We start from the raw sequence: 18,952 nt of genomic DNA, 5'->3' as shown, positions 1-18,952 counted from the left end.
GCCTTGCATCTGTCAGAGAGAGGGCTGCTCCTTCTCAATGGATAAAGAAAAGGCCTTGGGGACAGGGTTGTCAGGTGAGGGGGGCAGGGCTGATAGCCAGTGCTATTCTTTGGGGTATTAGTTCTTTTAGGGGCTCCTGGAACTCCTAATCCTCTCTATAGTCTTCTGTGTGGAGACTCAGGCTTCCTCAGAGAAGGTTCTAGGTGTAAGCAGGGCCTTTGGCCTTTCTGCCTTGGAGCCAGACCAGCCTAGGAGCCAGATGTCTCCTTTTATCACCATGAAGGGAGTCTGCATCTGCATCGGTGTGGGTGGCTGGCGGCTGTGGCTCCCATTCAAACAGGATGACTCTCAGAATTTCGGGGGGGGGGGAGGGGGGAATTCGGGATGGGTCGGAAGGGGCAGCAGGCTGCCTTCCTAGACCTTCCTATAGGCGGCACCTCTGACTCTGAGGAGGTCTGAACCTGGGGCTGGAGAAGAGCAGGGTGAGAGAAGGGCAGAGAGGAGAGCCCACGGGCTACATCTGGGGTGGCAGAGAGGTCAGGACCTCTGCTGTCCCTGTTCCCCACCCACCTCCCGGGCCTCAGTTTCTCCTTTTGGTAGCCTGGGGATAATGCCATGTGTGCTGCCCTCACCTGGAGAAGGAAGGGTGCAGGATGAGGCTGCGGCTCAGGCCCAGGCCCAGGAGGAGCCAGGGCCCCGGAGCTCACAGGGCAGGTGGAGATGTGGTGAGGAGGAGCAGGCAGATGGAGTGGGATGGGGGGGAAGCTGGGATGAAGGAGATGGGCAGAGGGAGAGGGCGGCATGCCACTGGTGTATGCACAGGGCTGGAAAGAGTCTTGTTCTGTCATCATCCCCTGAACCAGTCCCCAAGAGTCACGCACCAACCGTGCTCAACAAACACACGGAGAGAAGAGGAGAAAACGGCAAGAGGAGGCCCAGACAGGAGACGGTCACCTTGAGTTGGACCCACATTTTCAAGTCCCCTTAAGTTTTCTTAAAAAAACAAAAAACAAAAAACCAAAAAACCAAAAACAAAATTCAGTATCAGTGTCATTTTCTTTTGGCACTGACTTCCAGAAAAACAAGAGGGTTAGGAGTGTGCCTGCCTGCTTTCCAACGCCCCCTGGGGGGCTCTGAACCAACACAGCAACAAGTGTAAGAAAACCAGGAGGGAAAACTGAGTTTTATAGAAACTGGAATGAAACTGACCAGTGCAGTTTCATTATCCAAGCTAAGCGGAAATGCAAAAAAATCAAAATAAAAGGAAACAAACAGCACAAATGGTAGACTGAGTCCCGTTCCCAAGTTCTTTCCTTTCCACTCCATTCAGGTGTCACCAGAATCCCCAGAGGCCTGCCCCACCTCCCACCCCGTTTCCCACCCTCAGAATGGCCTCTGGGCTCTGCCCGGCCCCCTCCCCCCTGCCCTTCTCCAGCACAGCTCCAAGGGGGTGTCCCAGCCGGGGGTGTCCCTCTCCCTTGCAGGTGTGACAAAGGGGTTCAGGGAAGATTAGGGAGCCTTGACTGGGCTGTCGCAGGAGGGCAAAGATGGGGAAGTGCTGGCTCTGGGTACCAATTTCACATCTGAAATTTCACCGAGTTGCCCTGGGTGGGGGCGGGGGAGGAAACAGGACATCCTCATGTTCTCACGGGCTCAGGCTCTTCTCCCTGCTCCTTTCAAATGTAGCAGGGCATATCCCCTGGCTCCAGGGGCACAGTCATGCTGGCCGGTTTCCTGGAAGCTACTGTCTTCTCCTTCCGTTTCTTAGACTGCACTCTACCTTGAAGCCTGGGCTCTGGGGACCTGCTTTGTCTTTGTACCTGTCTTGGGGCACAGTCTTCTTGCCTGCAGCCAGGGCTGAGTTCAGTAATAATGCTGGATTCTTTGGGGGTGGGGTTCAGGGGTCCAAGGGACTAGGGAGGAGGAGAGGCCTGGTGTGGTGAAGGGGAAGGAGGGTCAGAGCTAGGCCATCTCTTTGAAGAGTGCTGGGATCTCTATTCCAAAGAGCTCAGAGCAGTTGCAAGGCTACGATGCTTCCCAGGGCCTGAGCTGCTCTTGCGGCTGTGTCTTAGAAGCTGAGGCCAGGCCTTGAATTTCTCTGGAGTATTGTTGCTCTTGGAACTTCCCTGAGGGGTTCAGGAGGGAGGAGTGGGGAAGGAGGTGACATCAGGTGAAGGACAGGACCATGGAGGAGGCCATCAAGGAGGCCAGCTGGGGCCTGAGCCACAGTTCTGCCTGGCAGTGCCACCAAGCTCTCTTGTGGGTGAGAAGAAGGACACACGGACACTGGGCCCCCGTCAACCCTATCAGCTTGTGCAGGATTCTTTAAAAACCCCAGTCACCTCTGCAGGTTCACGTGACTAGAAAGGCCAAGCCAGTGACAGGGGTGCGAGATCTGACCTGGGTGTGGGGGACAGGAAAGTTGAGGTTCTTCTACCAGGAGTGGGCCAATGCCCCCTTTCTGAACTGGCATCACTTGGTCACCTTTGTCCAGATGTCATGGGAAGGGGTCAGCTCTGGTCCCTAGTCTGGGGCCCTCGGCATGGGTTGCTCTGAGAAATCCAAGTTGTTGACTAGACCCCCTTTCTATTCCTCCTTAAGGTCTGGCCAGAGTTACGTTCCTCAAGTTTGTGTCAACCTTCTCACACACATGTGGGAGGTCTGCCCAACAGACCTGCTGGGACTGAGAAAGCCCTTTCTGGTGGCCTCTTTCACACAGTCCTGAGTGCTGCAGTGTGGGCAGTTGAGGAGTTCCTGCTGGGGTCACCTCCCCATCCTCCACTGGGCCACTCCTACTACTTGCCAGAGTCCCCACCTCCCATAGAGAGGGGCTGGGGTTAAAATGGCACAAGCAGTGTTCAGGGCAGGACTGGCCACTTCTGGTCACAGGGTGGGAAGAACAACCAGGTCTAAGGCCAGCACTGGGCTCTGGGTCCCACTTCCTAAGTTCTTTCTTCAGGTTCTAAAGCCCCATTTTCCCTCTAGGTAACAAGAGTGGGACCATGAGGTACTGAGGGCTCCACAGCCTGTGTCCTTGCTTCCAGGCTTATCACTACTGGAGAAGAAGCAGCCAGGACATATTCACTAAGGACAAATTTGGAGAGTTGCTTAGAGATAGGGAAGAAAGACAAAATGGGGGGGGGGAGAGGGAGGACAGACAGACAGAGATAGAGACAGGAGAGAAAGGATAGGAGAGAAGGAGGAAGCGGTAAGGAGGGAAGGAAGGAGACAGACAGACAGACAGACAGAGAGACAGAGAGAGAAAACACCCAGTGCCTTAGATTGGCATTTCTACCTCCCTACAGAGTGTTGGTAAGAGGTGGGCATCAGGAAACAGGGTGACGGGGCCTAGCAAACCTTGTCTGTAGGAGTTCACACACCCCTTAGAGCTTACATATCTTTAGAGTCCAGGAAAAGACTAGAAAGTGGGCAAACCGCCCTCTCTGTGGCCCCTGGGGATCACTTCCGAGTAGCTTGAAGCTTGAAGGTCACTCTTTCTAGAGCCCTCCACTTCTCCCCCCAGCATCTTCTCCCCACTACCCAACCACCACCTGCTCCTGGCCCCGTGCCCACCCCTACCGGTCACTTACTTGCAGGAGAGCTGGTTAATGCCCTCGATGTAGTAGCACACGCCTCCATTCACACAGTAGGATTTGGCGGTCTCATTGCACTTCCGGGCATGCCCCGACCAGGATGACAGAGTGGTGCTCACTGGAGGTATGAGAGACAGGTGCTGGTGACCCACTGACACTGCTTCTGGGCCCAGGGGGCACTTCCCTTGTCTTCTTTCATGTTCCTATCACTGGAAGGTCACTAGGATCGGCAGGAATGCCCCGCGTGGGAAATGCCAGTGGGGGTCTCTTGGTGGGCAACAAGGCAAATGGCTAGCCACAACTCACCCTCCGCCCAGTGTGGTTCTGCAATGGTTCTCTTTCGAAACCTACCAAAGCCAGGGCCTTTCCACTGTCGTGGAGGGGTGGAAGAGACCAGAAAGGGCTTCCTGCACTGGAGGAAGGCCTGTCCTCCACTTCACTTGGGTCTCCCTCCTGGGGGGGGGCTCCACTATAGACCCGGATGTTGATGTGGAGAATGGTCCAGGGGAGACCCCTGCACAGTGCTTACGGTTTGGATCCCACTCCCTTCCCTCTGGTTTCCAGGCCTGGCGTGTTATGAAGGCTGCTATGTCCTGTCTCTGCAATTGTTCAGGGTCCCCTTCATGTTCTCCCCACACCAGACAGCTTTCTCCTTGTTAGCTGTTGCTGGTGGAGGGGCCTTCAGACCTTGGCCAGCCTAAGCTATAAATCTTGAAGCTCAGGAGGAGATGTAGCTGGGAGAGGGATGGGGGTAGGGGTGATGGTGGGAGGGGGAGGGTGGGGGAGGGGTAGCAGAGAACAGCTGGGATGCGGAAACCGGGTGGAAGAAAGGCGGGCTGCTAACCCAGGCTGCACATCTGATTGATCAGGTTGATTGATTGATCAGGCTTGCCTGATCAATGGGAACAGATGAAACATTGGGAATGATGCACTGTCCCGTAGCAGGGGACAGTGTCCAGAAAGCTGGCTTTCCAGGATATGCTGTCAAAAAGGAGTCCCTGTTTCCTCCCCCTGCTCTGCGGCTCTGAGGGTCTCTCACTCCTGCCCAGCGGTGGTCCTCTGGCTGAGGTGTCCTACTCTATCTTGGCTCCCCTTCTCTCCCCTGGGGTGGCAGCTTCCACTGCTCCATCGGCAGTGGGGAGGAGGCGAGAGGAGGAGGACGGAGCAGGCGGGCGCTTGGCACCCTCAGTGTTTAGACATGTAGGGAGACAGATGGAGCGTGGAGGACTGGAGTATGCACACAGCACTGCCTCTGTATATGTCTGAGGAGCTCACAGATAGAACTCAGCAGGCCAGCTCCCACCCTCCTCTCAGCACCGTGCCTGTTGCGAGTTGGCATCTCAGGCCCCACCCCTGCTGAGGTCTCCTCTAGGGCTTCACCGCAAACCCAGCTGGGACCCACATGCTGGCCAGGCAAAGGAAGCTTTTACTGGTGTTTGCTCCAATTCTGGGTCATAGAGACCCAGGAAACTAAGAAAGGGACAGAGAAGAGAAGGGAGTGCGGTGACCATGTCTGCAAGTTATAAAGTCCAACACTGGGCAGATCCCGGAGTCTAGGGCTTAGAGGTTGTCTTGCCCTTTGGTTATGCCTCTTAAAGAGGAGTGAAGAAAGACAATGGCGGAATGCCGGTCTAGGGCTGCAGTTGTGTATTCCTGCCAGATACCCTGTCCCTTGTGAGAGAACATGTCAGCACTAAGGCACGATGGGAACAGATGAATGTGGACCACAGCCTGGGGCTTCCCAGGGGCCTTGGCTAAGCCTAAGGAATCTTGGCCTGGACCTGCCAGGCCCAGCATGGCTCCTTTGCAGCAATGGTGGCAGAGACCTCCTACTGTCCTGTCTTTATTGTTATTCTGCTAGGTTGACTAAGCAGTGGACAACAGGGAGGATGCTGAGGTTTCAGGGACCACAGAAGAGGGATGGAGGCCACCTGTTGTGGTCCACTGAGTCTGGGTTGCCAATACCAAGGCATGGGGTTGATGCCAGCGCTCCAGAAAGGCATGTTGGGGAGGTAGGTCCTGACCTCAGGGAGGAGTGGCACAGGCCTCCCCATCCCTCTGACAGGGTAGGGCCTTCCCAAGCTATGAGCACAGCGCAGGGAGGTGTGGGTCCCACAGAAGGTGTCAGGCCGTGGTGCCTCCACCCTGGTCTGGCCCTCACAGGTTTCTATCCCCTTGTGAATGCATCTGTGATTTGCCACTGTTCTCTTGTTCTTGGAGAAGCAAAGGCGGGAGAAGCCTGCTTTCTCTACTCTCCCCCAGGATGGCTGGCAGCTTACCCCAAATCCAGTGTGTCCAAACCAGCCTCCGAGTTATCTGTCCCACCCTCTTCTCTGGTCTTCCCTATGCGTGTGAGCCCCAAGATCCTAGAGAGCATCTTCCATTTCTTCTTTATTCTTTACTGCTGTATATATTCCTCCAAGGATGGCCACAGCCACCACCTCTTGGCTTCCTTCCCTGGTCCAATTTATTGTCATTTCTTCCTCAGTGACCTTACTTACTGGTCCTCCTGACTCACACTTGCCTTCACTCTGGCCTCTTTGCTCAATAGCTGCCACGGTGGTCTTTAAAATAGGTTGATTGTGTCAACCCTTTAGCGGTGTCTCTATAAATGAGTGTAGTCAAAATAAAGCCCCAAACCCCTCGTCAGGTCTAATCTGGGTCTCATTACCTTTCTGTTAATTTTTATCCTGTTCTCTCAACATATTTGTCTACACTCATTTCAGGTGTAGTCAGGCGCCCTGCTGCCCAGGACTTTTGCAATGTTGGTGCCTCAGGGTAGCCTCTCTGGGATTCTCAAGATGGCCTCAAACCCCACATTCTTTCTGTTCACTACACAAGCTTCTGTTGTAGTATTTATTCTAAGCTGATGAAGGGACCACGTGTGCCATCGCCAACTCCGACACTAGAACCCAAGTTCCCTGGGGCACGGCCACATCGTGTTTCACTAAACCCCGCCCTCTAGACAAATGCTTGACACAGAATAGGTGCCTAATATTTGTTGACAGACTGAATGATCAAGCACATATCTGATTCTTGAGGGGAATGTGTGTTCTGCTGCTTCCCTGAGCGTAGCCGAGGGTCCTTAGACTGGCCATGGAGATCTTTTCTGTAAGACGCTATCTCCTCAAAGTCACAATGAGATAGTATTTCATACCTACTAAGAGGGCTAGAATGCTGGAGCGGGAAAATGACAGTTTGTGGAGAGGTCTGCGGGAATGTACGGTGGCCCAGCTGCTTAGGCACCTAGTCAAGGAGTTCTTTAAACTAAAAAGTTTAAATCCTCAGAATTATCATTACCATGTACTCAAGAAATTCCACTCTTGGGTGTATCCTCAAGACTGAAAATGTGTGTGCTTACAAACACCTGAACATGAATGTCCGCCGAAGCGTTATTCATTGGCCTCACTGTGGCAACGATCCAAATGAGTCAACAATTCAAACCCGATGAATAGGTGAATAAAAATACATCCACACACTGGAATATCATTTTACCATAAAAGGAATGCACTCATACATGCTACAACATGGATGGGCCTTAAGGTACAGGAAGGCCACTCATTATTCGGTTGTATTTATATAAAATGTCTGCTAAGGCTAATCTGCAGGGGCAGAAAGCGAGAGCGGCGGTTGTGGCATTGGAGGGAGGAGTTCCTGATGTGATGATGAAAATGTCCTAGAATTAGCGGGATGGTTACATAAGTTGGTGACTATACAGAAAAACCACTGAATCATACTTTAAAAGGGCAAATTTTATGGTATGAAAATTATATCTAAAAATTAATTAAAACCATGCCCAGAAGGGTAAAACTCAGGGACCAGTTGCTATGAGTCTTGGTGCAAGCTGTCCCAGACCTTCAGAGGAAGATGAAAAGGGACAGAGGCTGAGAGTGAACACGGAGTGCCTCTCTGCCGTCCAGGCTGCAGCTGCCGGCCTCTTTAGAGCATGGGCAAACTTCTTGCTCTCTTTAAAGCCCATTGCTTTGAGCTATCCAGCGCTCGGCTTGCTGTGCAAATGGCTCCTTTTCATTTGGCTCAGGGGTCCATGCCTCCACCCTCAAACTTTGTTTGTTGGGAGAGGCACATGTTTTCAGACCCAAGACTTGAGCTTCCCGTCATCTGGGGTCTAGGCTGCTAACTGCCGTTGTGCCTCTCTGATCCTAGAACAGGGCCATGCTGAATATAACTGGTAGGAGGGTATGTGCTTGTGGGTGCGTGCACAGGTGTGTTCCACCAGCGATCCCCTGACTAGAGGTCTCTACCATATGCCCACAGTCCTGTGACACCTCCTGTCAAACCTGCCTGCCCTGTGCTCTGCAGCCTGGGACAGTCCCAAGTTCCCGTTCACTTGCGCTGGGCTCTGGCTTCGGTAAGGTGGAAGGGGACTGCACCATGCAGACTGTTTTGTTACAAACTCTGCCTATGTCTCTGCACATTCCTCTTTCCCTGTCAGCCCTAGAAGCTCCTGTGAGACCCAGAACTGTCACTTCCGGAGGGCCTGCTCTGATCTGGGAAGGACTACGGCTCCACCCTAATGGAGAGGTAGGTAACCATCCAAGAGTGGGACGATGCCCTTTGATGCCCCATTCCTGTGGACCTGCTCCCCTTGGGGCTGGGCGGGCCATGCCAACCCACCTTGGGATGAGTCACTGGGGTAGGCAGAGCTGCCCGCTCACTGCCTGCCCTCCACCCCCTCCTCAGGGCGCGGTTGCTGCAGGTCTGCTGCGTTTCACTGGTAAACAAGACATCAATGCATCTCCGCCTGGGAAAACGGTCATGACCATTTCTCCACATGGAGAGTGTCTGGCCTGCCATGGACTGGACAGGGCAGCAGAAAGGTGTGCATGGTGTGTGTGTGTGTGTGTGTGTGTGTGTGTGTGTGTGTGTGTTGGTGAGATGCAGATGGGAGCCTCGGCAGCAAATTCACAATCCCGGGAGTTTAGGAGAAGGTTGAGACCTCAGAGCTCAGTCTACAAGGGGAAAGCTGTGGGGTACAGAGCTGGAATCTCTGCAAATCTCTGAGCTTTTTCTATCTCCTGGGTCTCTGCTCTCACGCCAGGCTGCAGAGACAAGAGATATTGATGCCTGTGGGCAGCTGGGATTCCAGCTCTGTATGAGACCCTATGCTCAGTCCAAAGGACTGTCTGCTTCCCCAACCTGCCAAAATATGGCATGTTGCAGGCTGGGGGGTGGGGGTGGGTGCATTCTCAGGATGGGCTGGGGTTTACTAGTGAGTAAGACCCTTAAGACCCTGGCCCTGTGCATCAGAGAGGGAACCCTTCCCTGTTCTGTTTGCCTCACATAGTGAGATGGTGGTCCTACAGGGCCGTTTCTTGGGGTGCTCTGTCTCTTTACAGTCCTGCACACAGATAAGCCTGGTAAAGATGGTGCCCCACCCACCACAGTAACGAGGCCAAGTGTGCATGTGACCTCGGCAGGATGACTAAGAAGCCATTCTCGTGCCTGCTCCAGGAGAACACAGAGATGAGGCTGGCTGAGGTAGAGCTCTCGGAGGCAGGTGCCTTCTCTTCCTGTTCCACTCTCTCCACGAGAGGGAGAAAGCAAGGAACCAGCCCACTTCCAGTTCTTGAACTCTGTTCCACCTGGAGCTAGATGACCTCTGGACTTGCTAGTTCATGAGCCAATAAAATAACTCCTTAAGGTGGGCTTAGGTCGGATACTTGTCTTCATTAATAAAATGGGAAACCCAGAGTCTGCCTGCTCACTACAATGGAGATGGCAGATGCTAAGCCTGTGCATCAGAGAGGGAACCCTTCCCTGTTCTGTTTGCCATTTTGGGACAGCATGGGGGTGGCTCCATCTAAGTACCCACTTCTGTCACCCTTCTCCAGCCAGGAAATAGAGAAGACCACAAAGGCCTTGGGATAGCTCTTTCCTTTCTTTAAATTAAAAAAAAAATCATATTAAAAGCTGGGTGTATCAGCAAATGTCTTTAATCTCAACCCTTCAGAGGCAGAGGCAAGTGGATCTCTGTGAGTTTAAGGCCAGCCTGGCCTACACAGTGAGTTTCCAGACAGCCAGGGTTAACTAGAGAGACCCAGTCTCAAAAAACAAACAAGCAAACAAAGATAGTGAAATTCAGGCCTTGCACATGCTAGGCAAGAACTCTACCACTGAAGTGCATTCCTAACTGTAGGTTGTAATTTCTTTAATCTAACATTTAGCAGCTACCTGTTGTGAGGCAGGCATTGTGCTAGGCCCCTGAGGCCAGGGCAGTAAGCGGGCTCATGGAGTAAGTACCATGACCAAGTTCACGAACAACTTCCTCACTGTAGAACCTGATCAGTAACAAGCTGTTTGAGTGTGCAAAATGTGCAACCTTTCTGAGCCTCTCCTAAAGAAGGGTCAGCTTATGAGAGAAAACAGAGACTGGCTCCGTAAATAGTAGATGTGACCCGAAATCCCAGGGGACTCTATCCACCCTGTTCTCTTTGCTTCCATGAGGCTTCTCCTGCACTGGGTGCTCAAAGCACAGAACAAATCCAGCCACAGTGTGGGGCTTGAGACATTCGAGAGATGTCACTAGACTATGGTGGGTCAAGAGATAGGCCAGGATTGGTTTTGGATCCAGAGTGACACCGTAATGAGCAGAGGGTTGAAGGTCAAAGCTGCCTGTGGTTTGAAAGGCTGTGGATGGGTTGGGGGTAAAGGGGAGTGGGGTCAGATGGGAAATGAGCAAGTGTTTGTGCTGAGGCACTATGGGAAGGGTTTGGCTTCAAAAAGGCCATTGTGCTGCCCATGTGAGTGAGGGCAAAGTCTGAGCCATGGCTGCCCTAGAGGTAGGGATGGGATGGAAGGGACAGATGTGAGAAAGATCTGAACTTAGACTTCTGTGACACAGTGGCATGAGAGCCCAAGAAGCCTGAGGCTGGAGGATGAGGTGTCTCTCATGAGCATAGGGCAGATGGGATCTGGGCTGACTGGAGCCCAGGTAATGATGCTGCAGGTACCTCTTTAGATTGGCACTTGGAGGCTGGGCTGTGGTAATATTCTCAGGGGGCAACATATACAGGGTCAGATCCTATGCCAGGGACAGGACTTTAACAGCAAACTCTACATGGTAGGCTCAGTCTGTGGGTCCCCGGCTCAGACAGGGAGGAAAGGCCCCAAACCAGGGCCCGAGAGGGCAACCAGCAGAAAGGTGTTCTCTATTCTGATACTGCATCGGACACTGTGAGCCAGTAAGCCAAAGAATTCTGAGGCCCTCCTTTGTAGGTCTTAAAAGGGGAAGTAGGGTCTGTGAGACAGGTCTGTTATCCCTAAATAGAGGCTGCCTACAGGCCCCGGGCCCTCAAGCCTCCCACCCTCAGGCCTGGCTCAGGTGTCTGACAATGCAGCTGGCAACAGGCAGGCAGCTCACACCCACCCCAGGCCTGTCTCTATCCCAGCCTCGCTCCTGACAGCCCAGCCTCTCATAATTGCCTTCTAAAAATATCCTTCCCCCAACCCCTACCTCTTGGTTTCAAAATATTTAGTTTTCGGGGTATTTAAAATGAGAGCTGTCGGCTCTTCCAGTCCCAGATAACAAAACTAAACATTTATGCTTTGACTGCATTTCTCTGATTCAGCTGAGATCTTGGGTTTGATATGCAGCAACAGGAGGGAGGGGGTTGCATACAAGACAGATCATGTGCTGGTCTCCGGAGGGCTGAGGGGCAGCTGATCTGCTATGCCAAGTCCCCCAGGACCCTCCTCCTTCTTGAGGAGCACCTACCGCTGTTGACATGGAGCCGACCCCTCACAGTGTCCTTCCCAAGGATGTTCTCAGCCTCACAGACGTACTCCCCGGCATCCTCCACCTTCACCTTGTTGAACTGTAGCCGGGAGTTCTTTCTGGGTTGGGAGAGGAAAGAGGGAGAGAGGTGTGAGCCGGGGCTGCCAGAGCTTAGCAGCAGTCACCGAGTGGTCACGTTACAGAGCCACCAATGCGTGTGTAGGCTGGGTGAGAAGGTCCCTCAGGCCAGTCTTTTCTGGAGTGCAGATGGTACGATGAACCCTGGAGCTGGGCAGAGAGATCTGAGCCTTCAGGGCAACACAGGGTGCCTGTAGCCACAGCACACATGTTCTAAATCTGAGACTCTTCACAACTCTTTTCCTGTGGCTGGTTTCTTTGTATCATTTTTCTTGGGGAAGAATGCCAGGCCCCTTAGGAAGTCACATGGCCATGTCTCTCCTTCTCAGTTGCCTTTGCTGTCCCTAGAAGTGGCAGATTGTCACAGTTTGGAGTTATGGTTTGGGTGTGTCTCCCAAAGTCCACTGGTCTGTATGTCCCCACTGTAACGGTGCTAGCAGGACGTGAGGACACCCGGCATTTGAAAAGGCCCTCAGACCCTTGACCTTGGGGTTCCCAGCCTCTACAACTGTGGGCCAAATCCATCCCCGCTGTTTATAAGCAAGCCCGTCTGGATACCCCATTAGAATAGCAGCACCGACTCCAACCCCAGGTACCTGGGAGAGCGCGTCAGTGTGCCAGGCCAGCCCTGTGTCTCCCTCCTGCCGTCCACTCAGCCTTGACACTGAGGGGCCCTCTGTGGCCTCTCCACAGAGAGACTTTTGTTTAATTCCTTCCACAAATGTATACCAAGTCCCTCCCATGAGCTGGAGACCATGCACTCCAGGGTATGGAGCCGCAGGGCCAGTCGGGGTGTCCCCTTCCTATGTATGGGAAGACTGGGTCTTAGAGGGTTCTTGAGTTGCTGATGGACACAGCGAAGCAAAGCAGAGCAGAGGTGGACCAGGAGCTGAGGCCAGTGAGGCCCCGAAGCTAGGGATGCCCCTTCGTCTGGCCTCTCTTGAGTAGTCTGAGGCCAGTTCCTAGCAGCCCCTCCCCCATGTCGTGACCCCAGAGCATGTGGCTTTGGCTTCCTTCTGAAGCCCTGACTATGTCTCTGCCTCCTTCCCGAAGCTTCCCCGCACCTACTCTAGGCATCTTGGCTCTACGAGGCTCCGTTCACAGCTCCAGCACCTAATGTTTCCTGGGGCCCAGAAAGTGCTCTGGATACAGTCAGGGACCCCAATAAAGGCCATAATAATGTCTTTACATGCCGTGATCGCCTCTTCTTTTTTTTAGGAGCAGATTAAAAAAACCAGATTCCCTGCATATGCACAGGTGGATGGAGTAATGGCAGATAGAGCCAAGCTGCCATTGTCCTGCCTGAGCCCCAAGGATGCAAAGGAGAGACATGACGCTGCTGGGATAAGGACTGGAATGGGGGACAGGGGACAGGGGACAGAGAGGGAATGGGAGGAGAGATGGGCAGAAGGCTCCCCCTCTTAGCTTCACCCCTGCCTCGTCCCACACATCTCCCTCCCACATTCCCACGAGACTGCTACAGACCGGTGGACCTTGTTGATGATGATGGCCTCACCAATGTGGTGAGAGTGGCTCGCCTATGTGTCCCCTCCTTCCTTTGTAGGTCTTTCTCCTCGGGCTTGTGCCTGCCCACAGCTCTCCTCTATTCACTAGTTTCCTTCATTAAGCAGAGCCCTGGAGGCCCCTCTGCCTAAGTGAGCCTCTCTTCATCGCAGCCTAATTAGATGCTACTTCCCTGGGCCAAAGCTTCCCTCACTTTCTTGCATACTGGATAGGCAGGGAAGGGGTGTGTCTGCTGAAGGCAGAAGAGTTCATGCTTAGGGAGCCCAGAGCCAGCCAGCTCCTCATGGTCACCCACAGCTGCGATGTAGCAGGACAAGGTAGAGCACCTAAGGAGCAGCAAGGAGACTTGGAGGAAGGTCTCCCACCCAAGGGTGCAGGAGACCAGGATCAAGTGTGGGGGCAGGGTTTGGTAAAGGACCCCTTTTGGGATAAGAAAGAGGTGATAACAATTCTCAGGGGTGGCAGGAATAGGCATCTTGGTTCACTGGGGTCTCAGAGGTCTCAGGGAAGTGGGATCCAGAGCCACATCTGAGGCTGGACCCTGAGGATCTCTCAGGCTCCGCTGTCGCTAGGATTCTGCATTCTCCCCGTCCTTAGATCCAGCAGGAGTCCCTGGGCTCTGGGGTTCTCCCTTGTTTTCCTGGCAGGCAGGCAGGATGTATACTCCTGCCGCTTCAGTGTGCTGACCCAGGTCTGCCCCTGTCAGGGTGCTGTCCCACCCTCCCTAGCCGGTTCTCTGCTGGCAGGGACAGGATCTGGGCAGCCCCACACTTTCCTCAGTGCCTGGTTCCTCTGCCTGCCTGAGGGGCCTGTCCCGGCCTGCCCCTCATAAATAAGGGAACATGCGGTTCTGCAGGGGAGGGCCTGTGCCCTGAGTTTGGGGGGGGTAAGTTTTCTCCTGGCTCAGGAAGGCTTGGGTGACACTGCAATTTGGCGGGCACAGAGACAGACAGGCAGCCCCTGTCGGGAAGTCGGTCTCTGCCAGCAGACAGAGATGCCAAGACTGAACGTAGCCTGGGCAGGCAGAGCATGAGGAACTCATGGAGGAAGGACAGAGAGAGGCTCCTTGCTCTGTGCTCTGTCTCCTGTGCTGGTGAGGTTGGTGCAGTGGGGGACTGGGTAGCAGAGAGGTGACAGCTCTCTTGGAGTCACATTGAAAGAACCCTGGTCACAGATAATCAGAAGCTCCCTATCATGGCCTATTCCTTCACAGTTAACAAGTTACTGCTGGGAACCCAGGGGACAGGACAGGTGGTGACAAGGGACATTTCAGAAGGTAGCACATGGGGAAGAGGGTCATAGCATACTTCAGACCCAAGGATCTACTACCTATGGAAAGACCTGACTAGGCCTTGTCTCTGGATTGGGTTGCCCATGTCAGATGAATCTGAGGCTTAACCAGGAAGTAAGATGTTTAGAAGTTAGGACTATCTATAGTGTTTCCTCTTGAAGGATCATGACCTCAAACCCAAGAGAAGAGGGCCAGCCCTGGGAGTCTTGTCAGCTCCACACTGAAAATGGATCGAGATCTCCTTCCAGGCCTGTGTGTGTGTGTGTGTGGGGGGGGGGCGGGATAAGGATGAGGTGGGGATTCTCCTGAGAGGAGTGACAGGTTTCTCAATGGGGAGATGAAGCCATGTCTAAAGGACCATCAGAGGGGACAAGAGCTGATTGCAGGCATTAGGGGGATATTCCTGAGTCATAACATTTAAGCTGGGCCTCGGAGGCCTTTGCTAGGGACAAGAGGGACAATTTTCCCTGTACAGGGGGCAAGTCCAGGGTTGAGGATAAGAGGCTGGAGGGTAGGGGAGGTCAAATATTTGGGGCAGAGAGGTTATGTCCACCTGCAGAGATGGCAGGGACAGGTGCTGGGGGCAGCCAGGTGTACACAGCAGAAGAGATGACAAGGAGCAGCCGGTGGGGTGGAAGGGCAGGATGGGGACATTCTGAGTCAGAGACTCATGTCAGGTTTCGGGAGTGGGGTTTGGGGCTCAGCATAGAATTTGGGTGAAACTGCCACCAAGCCTAGAAGTGGAGGCCAGGAGTCACAGAGACGAACGGCCCTAGGAGGGCGGCATCACCCACTCTGAGGAGGGAGAGAGCAGGGAAGCTGAAGGGGTACCCTAGCACCACTGAGATCTCGGGAAGAGATCTTCCTCACAGGAGGGCCATCGAGGAAACCACAAGGGCAGGCAAAAGCTGTCACTGTACGAAGTGCTGCTGGGCGGCCTAGGCTTGGGACCCCAGAGGTCACGGGGTGGGGAGCTGAGGTTGTGCTGAGCTGGCTGCCTTAGGAAGGCAGTGTGGGCTGAGGATGAAAGGTGGGGCTGAGGGGGCTGAGGTGGTGAAAGAAACAACAGTGGAAGCAGGGAGGACACAGTGGCTTCGAGGGGTGGACAGGAGGAAGTTGGCTGGGAGGAAGAGGGAGAGAGGCTAAAGTTACCAAAGAAAGGCAGAACTTGAGGTGCCTCAGCAGAGTAGTGTGTGTGTGTGTGTGTGTGTGTGTGTGTGTGTGTGTGGTGTGTATGTGTATATGTGGTGTGAGGATATGAATGCATGTGTGTGTGTGTGGTGTGTATGTGTATATGTGGTGTGAGGATATGAATGCATATGTGTGTGTGTGTGTGTGTGGTATATGTGTGGTGTGAGGATATGAATGTATGTGTGTGTGTATGGTGTGAGAGAATGAGTGTGTGTGTGTGTGTGGTGTGAGGGAATGAGTGTGTGAGTATTGTAAGAGAGAGTTATGAGGCAGTGTGGTACAAGGTCTGATGGGAGTGGGATGGGAAGATCTTAGATACCACGTTTGGGAGCAGAGCAGAAGACAAGGGCCAATACCTTCCCTGGAATTCAGACCAGAGGAAATAATGGAGAGGCTGAAGGACGACAGTCCCTCTAGTCCTTACTCCAGAGTCCTGTCTACTTTTTTTCTAAGCTGGTACCAAGACTCTAGCAGGGTGGTAGGGAGGAGTTTGGGGTGTGCGGACTGGGTAGCTAGACTGAATTTCTTGTCAATATTATAGACATTGATATAAATATACCCCAAATCTCCCCACCTCTCCAATGACCATAATTCCTTCAGGAATTAGCCTTCTTATAACCACAGACCTGTCATCTAAAGCCTTCCCACATGACTTTCTGTGGGGCCCACTTTCTTTGGTTCAAGTCTTGGAAGGAGCATGAAGGCAGAGCTAAGGGCCTGACCCCCACTTCTCTTCTTAGGCTGCAGGCCTCCAAGGAGAGGCAGGGCGATTTGAGCCTGGGTATTCATCTGACATTTTCAGTTGTAGGGTAGGCTGATGTTCTTGAAAAAAAAAACAACACCTTTGTTTTTGTTTTGTGGAGGGTTAGAAGAAAAAATAGCATCCCCAAAAGTGGGTGGTCGCAAACTACTTTGGGGGTGAGGGCAGAAAAGGTTGAGGAGCTCCTAAGAGTAGAACATCTACCGAGAGCCCAGAGCCTGCAGAGAGGTTGGGTAGAAGTGTGGCAGAGAGGAGATGCCTTTGACTCCTGGCTGCTCTGGAACTCCTGCCACTTGCTGGAAGGATGGGTATCTTCCCCAGTCTGAGGCTTCAGGGAATGTGTATACCATGTTCCTGAGACACTCTTCACACAGTAGGGAAGTGTCAGCACCCGAGCCCCAAAAGTTCTCAGTGTTTTCTTCCTCCTTACTAAACTCTCATACAAACAGCAGATTTGCCCAAAGTAGGAGACCGGCCCCTCGTCCCATGTGACTTCCCAAAGACTTTCTGGAGACAGGGTCTTTCACCTCAAATGGCCATATTTGGGGTCTCTCAGATGTGATGCTTGACCAGGAGGTCAAACGGCCACCAGCCTTCAGACAGATAAACGGCTTCATTCACTTCTCTGTGAGACAGGGTCTCATCCAGCCCAAACTGGCCTCAACTTGCTACAAAGCCAAGGATGACCTTGAATTTCTGATCTACCCGACCCCACCTCCCAAGTGCTGAGATCAAAGGCGTGTGGCACCACACCTGGTTTTATGTGGTGCTGGGTTTGAACCCAAGGCTCTGTGCAGGCCAGGCGAGCACTTACTACTGAGGTGCATCCCTGGCCCTGGGGATTGCTCAACTTTTGTCCATGGTCTGCAATCTCAGGGGAGGCCTGGCACTAGAGACTCCACAGTCAGGGGAGCACTGGGTGTGGCAAGGAAGGCATGCATAGAGGGGGACATGGTTGGGGACACTGCTCTGGTCCTCCTGTCTAGGACTGGCTGCTGGGGACATGGAGGAAAGGTGGCACAGCTCACCTGCCATTGCCATACTTGATGCGAATGTCACGACTCCGGTTGAGTTCCTTCCCGTCCTTGAACCAGCGATAGGAGGGCTGGGGGTTTCCCGCCACTGCCTCGCACTTCAACGACTGCTTCTCACCCACCTCACCCGTCTGGCTCTTCATCTTCTTCAGCTTGGGCCGGGTGGCTGCGGGGTACAAGGCAGGTAAGTGAGTGTCGGGGTGGTGGGAACAGCGCCAGGCGCGAGTAGGAAGAGCCTCCATCTTGAGGCTGGAGCTGGGGAGAGCAGAAGCCATCTCTCCTGACATTTTTCTTTAATCCAACTCGAGCATCCACATTGCGAGTCTGCAGTGGGAACAAGGTCCTGCTACTTCTGGACGCTCCTCTGGCCTTGAGATGGCACCAAGAGCTTCACATTCGCTTGTAAAAACCTTCACAGCTTCCATGACTTCACTGCAGTGTTTAAACCCATTTATAGACGGGGAAACTGAGGCTTAGAAGAGTGAAGTCACTTCCCTGAGGGTCACTGATGGACATGAGGTTCAAATGCGGATCATGACCTCAGTGCTCATGATCCAACTCCTGTCTTCCCTCCCCTTCCCCTCCCCCCTCCCCTGCCAGGCTAATGCTGGGCCCAGAAGACACAGAAAGACAAGATGGTAGACTCAGTTATCACTCCCAGAAAGGTCAGCCTGGCAAGGGCACTGTACCCTGGCGTTGTCACTGCAGCACGGCACATGGTATTAGGGGTGGTAGAGCCCAGAGGGGCAGTCGTAGTCTTAATCCTGGGACCAGGGCTCAAGCAGCTATGAGCTAAAAGATGGGGTTTGGAGGAAAGTGAAGAGGCAAGCCAGGCTGAGACAGCCCTAGGCGGAAGGGGTGTGAGTCAGGGCAGTGGGCTGCATGTCAAAGGGTCAAAGGACTAAAGTCAAAGGGTCATGCAGGGCAGAAATACTTGTGGGCATAGGTCAGACACTAAGCTTCGAGCTTTTACCTGTTTTCTGAAGCCCCAGGCTGTTCCCACACATCCAAGACTCCCATATGGCACCTCCTTGTATCACTTGCTGTCACTCTAACACACACACACACACACACACACACACACACACACACACGGTGGGGGGGGGAATACTAGTTTCCCAGGAGGGCAAGGGCATGCTGGGCCCCCTGTTAGGTCCTGTAATAACTTGCCTTGCGATGGCCCTTGAAGGGGGGAGCACGCAGCCCTCCACGCACACTCTCATTTGATTCCTGAGCTCTCTGATGCACTCCAATGTGGGTGGAGTTGACCCAGAGGTTCAGAAACTTAACTGAGGCCACACAGTCAGGCCACACAGCCACAGACATGAGGCCAAAGCCTGGGTGTTTTGACTCGCAGCGTGTGGGGCAGGTGGCATGCTAGGGTCTGCCTTTGGAGTCCTGTCTCTCGATGAGAAGGGCAGAGCCTGGGTCTGAGTCCTTCCATTAGCAGAAGGGATGCTCTGGCAGGGTCAAGAATTGTCTGGAAACCTGCTGGCCCTATCTACATCACCAATCACCAGACCTTTCTTTTCCTGCCAGAGCCCCACAGTGGAGTAGAGGCAGCTCTGGAAGAAGTCAGGAGAAGGGGCTTGCTAAAGGCGGAGTTTCTTTCCTAACTTATCCCCAGATCTTCTCACAGGTAGGAGAGAATGGGAGCGAGGGGCAGACACCAGAAGGAAAGTGCCA

At 53.4% G+C, this 18,952-nt stretch overlaps 1 protein-coding gene across 3 annotated transcripts in view; it reads right to left on the bottom strand.

The window, feature by feature from the left end:
• The window catches only part of Nrg2 (neuregulin 2), a 184,560-nt gene that overhangs the window by 20,382 nt on the left and 145,226 nt on the right, over positions 1 to 18,952 (bottom strand). For all 3 annotated transcript variants that reach the window (XM_052155396.1, XM_052155398.1, XM_052155397.1), the window contains exons 2-4: positions 17,261 to 17,432; positions 11,329 to 11,447; positions 3,591 to 3,711 (exon numbers count right to left, since the gene is read on the bottom strand). In XM_052155396.1, the coding sequence (XP_052011356.1) occupies positions 3,591 to 3,711; positions 11,329 to 11,447; positions 17,261 to 17,432 (412 nt within the window). The remainder of the gene's footprint in view (positions 1 to 3,590; positions 3,712 to 11,328; positions 11,448 to 17,260; positions 17,433 to 18,952) is intronic.

The sequence above is a fragment of the Apodemus sylvaticus genome, chromosome 13 (assembly GCF_947179515.1).
Source record: "Apodemus sylvaticus chromosome 13, mApoSyl1.1, whole genome shotgun sequence".
In the NCBI taxonomy this organism is placed as follows: domain Eukaryota; kingdom Metazoa; phylum Chordata; class Mammalia; order Rodentia; family Muridae; genus Apodemus; species Apodemus sylvaticus.
This window is presented reverse-complemented; position numbering and strand designations above follow the sequence as displayed.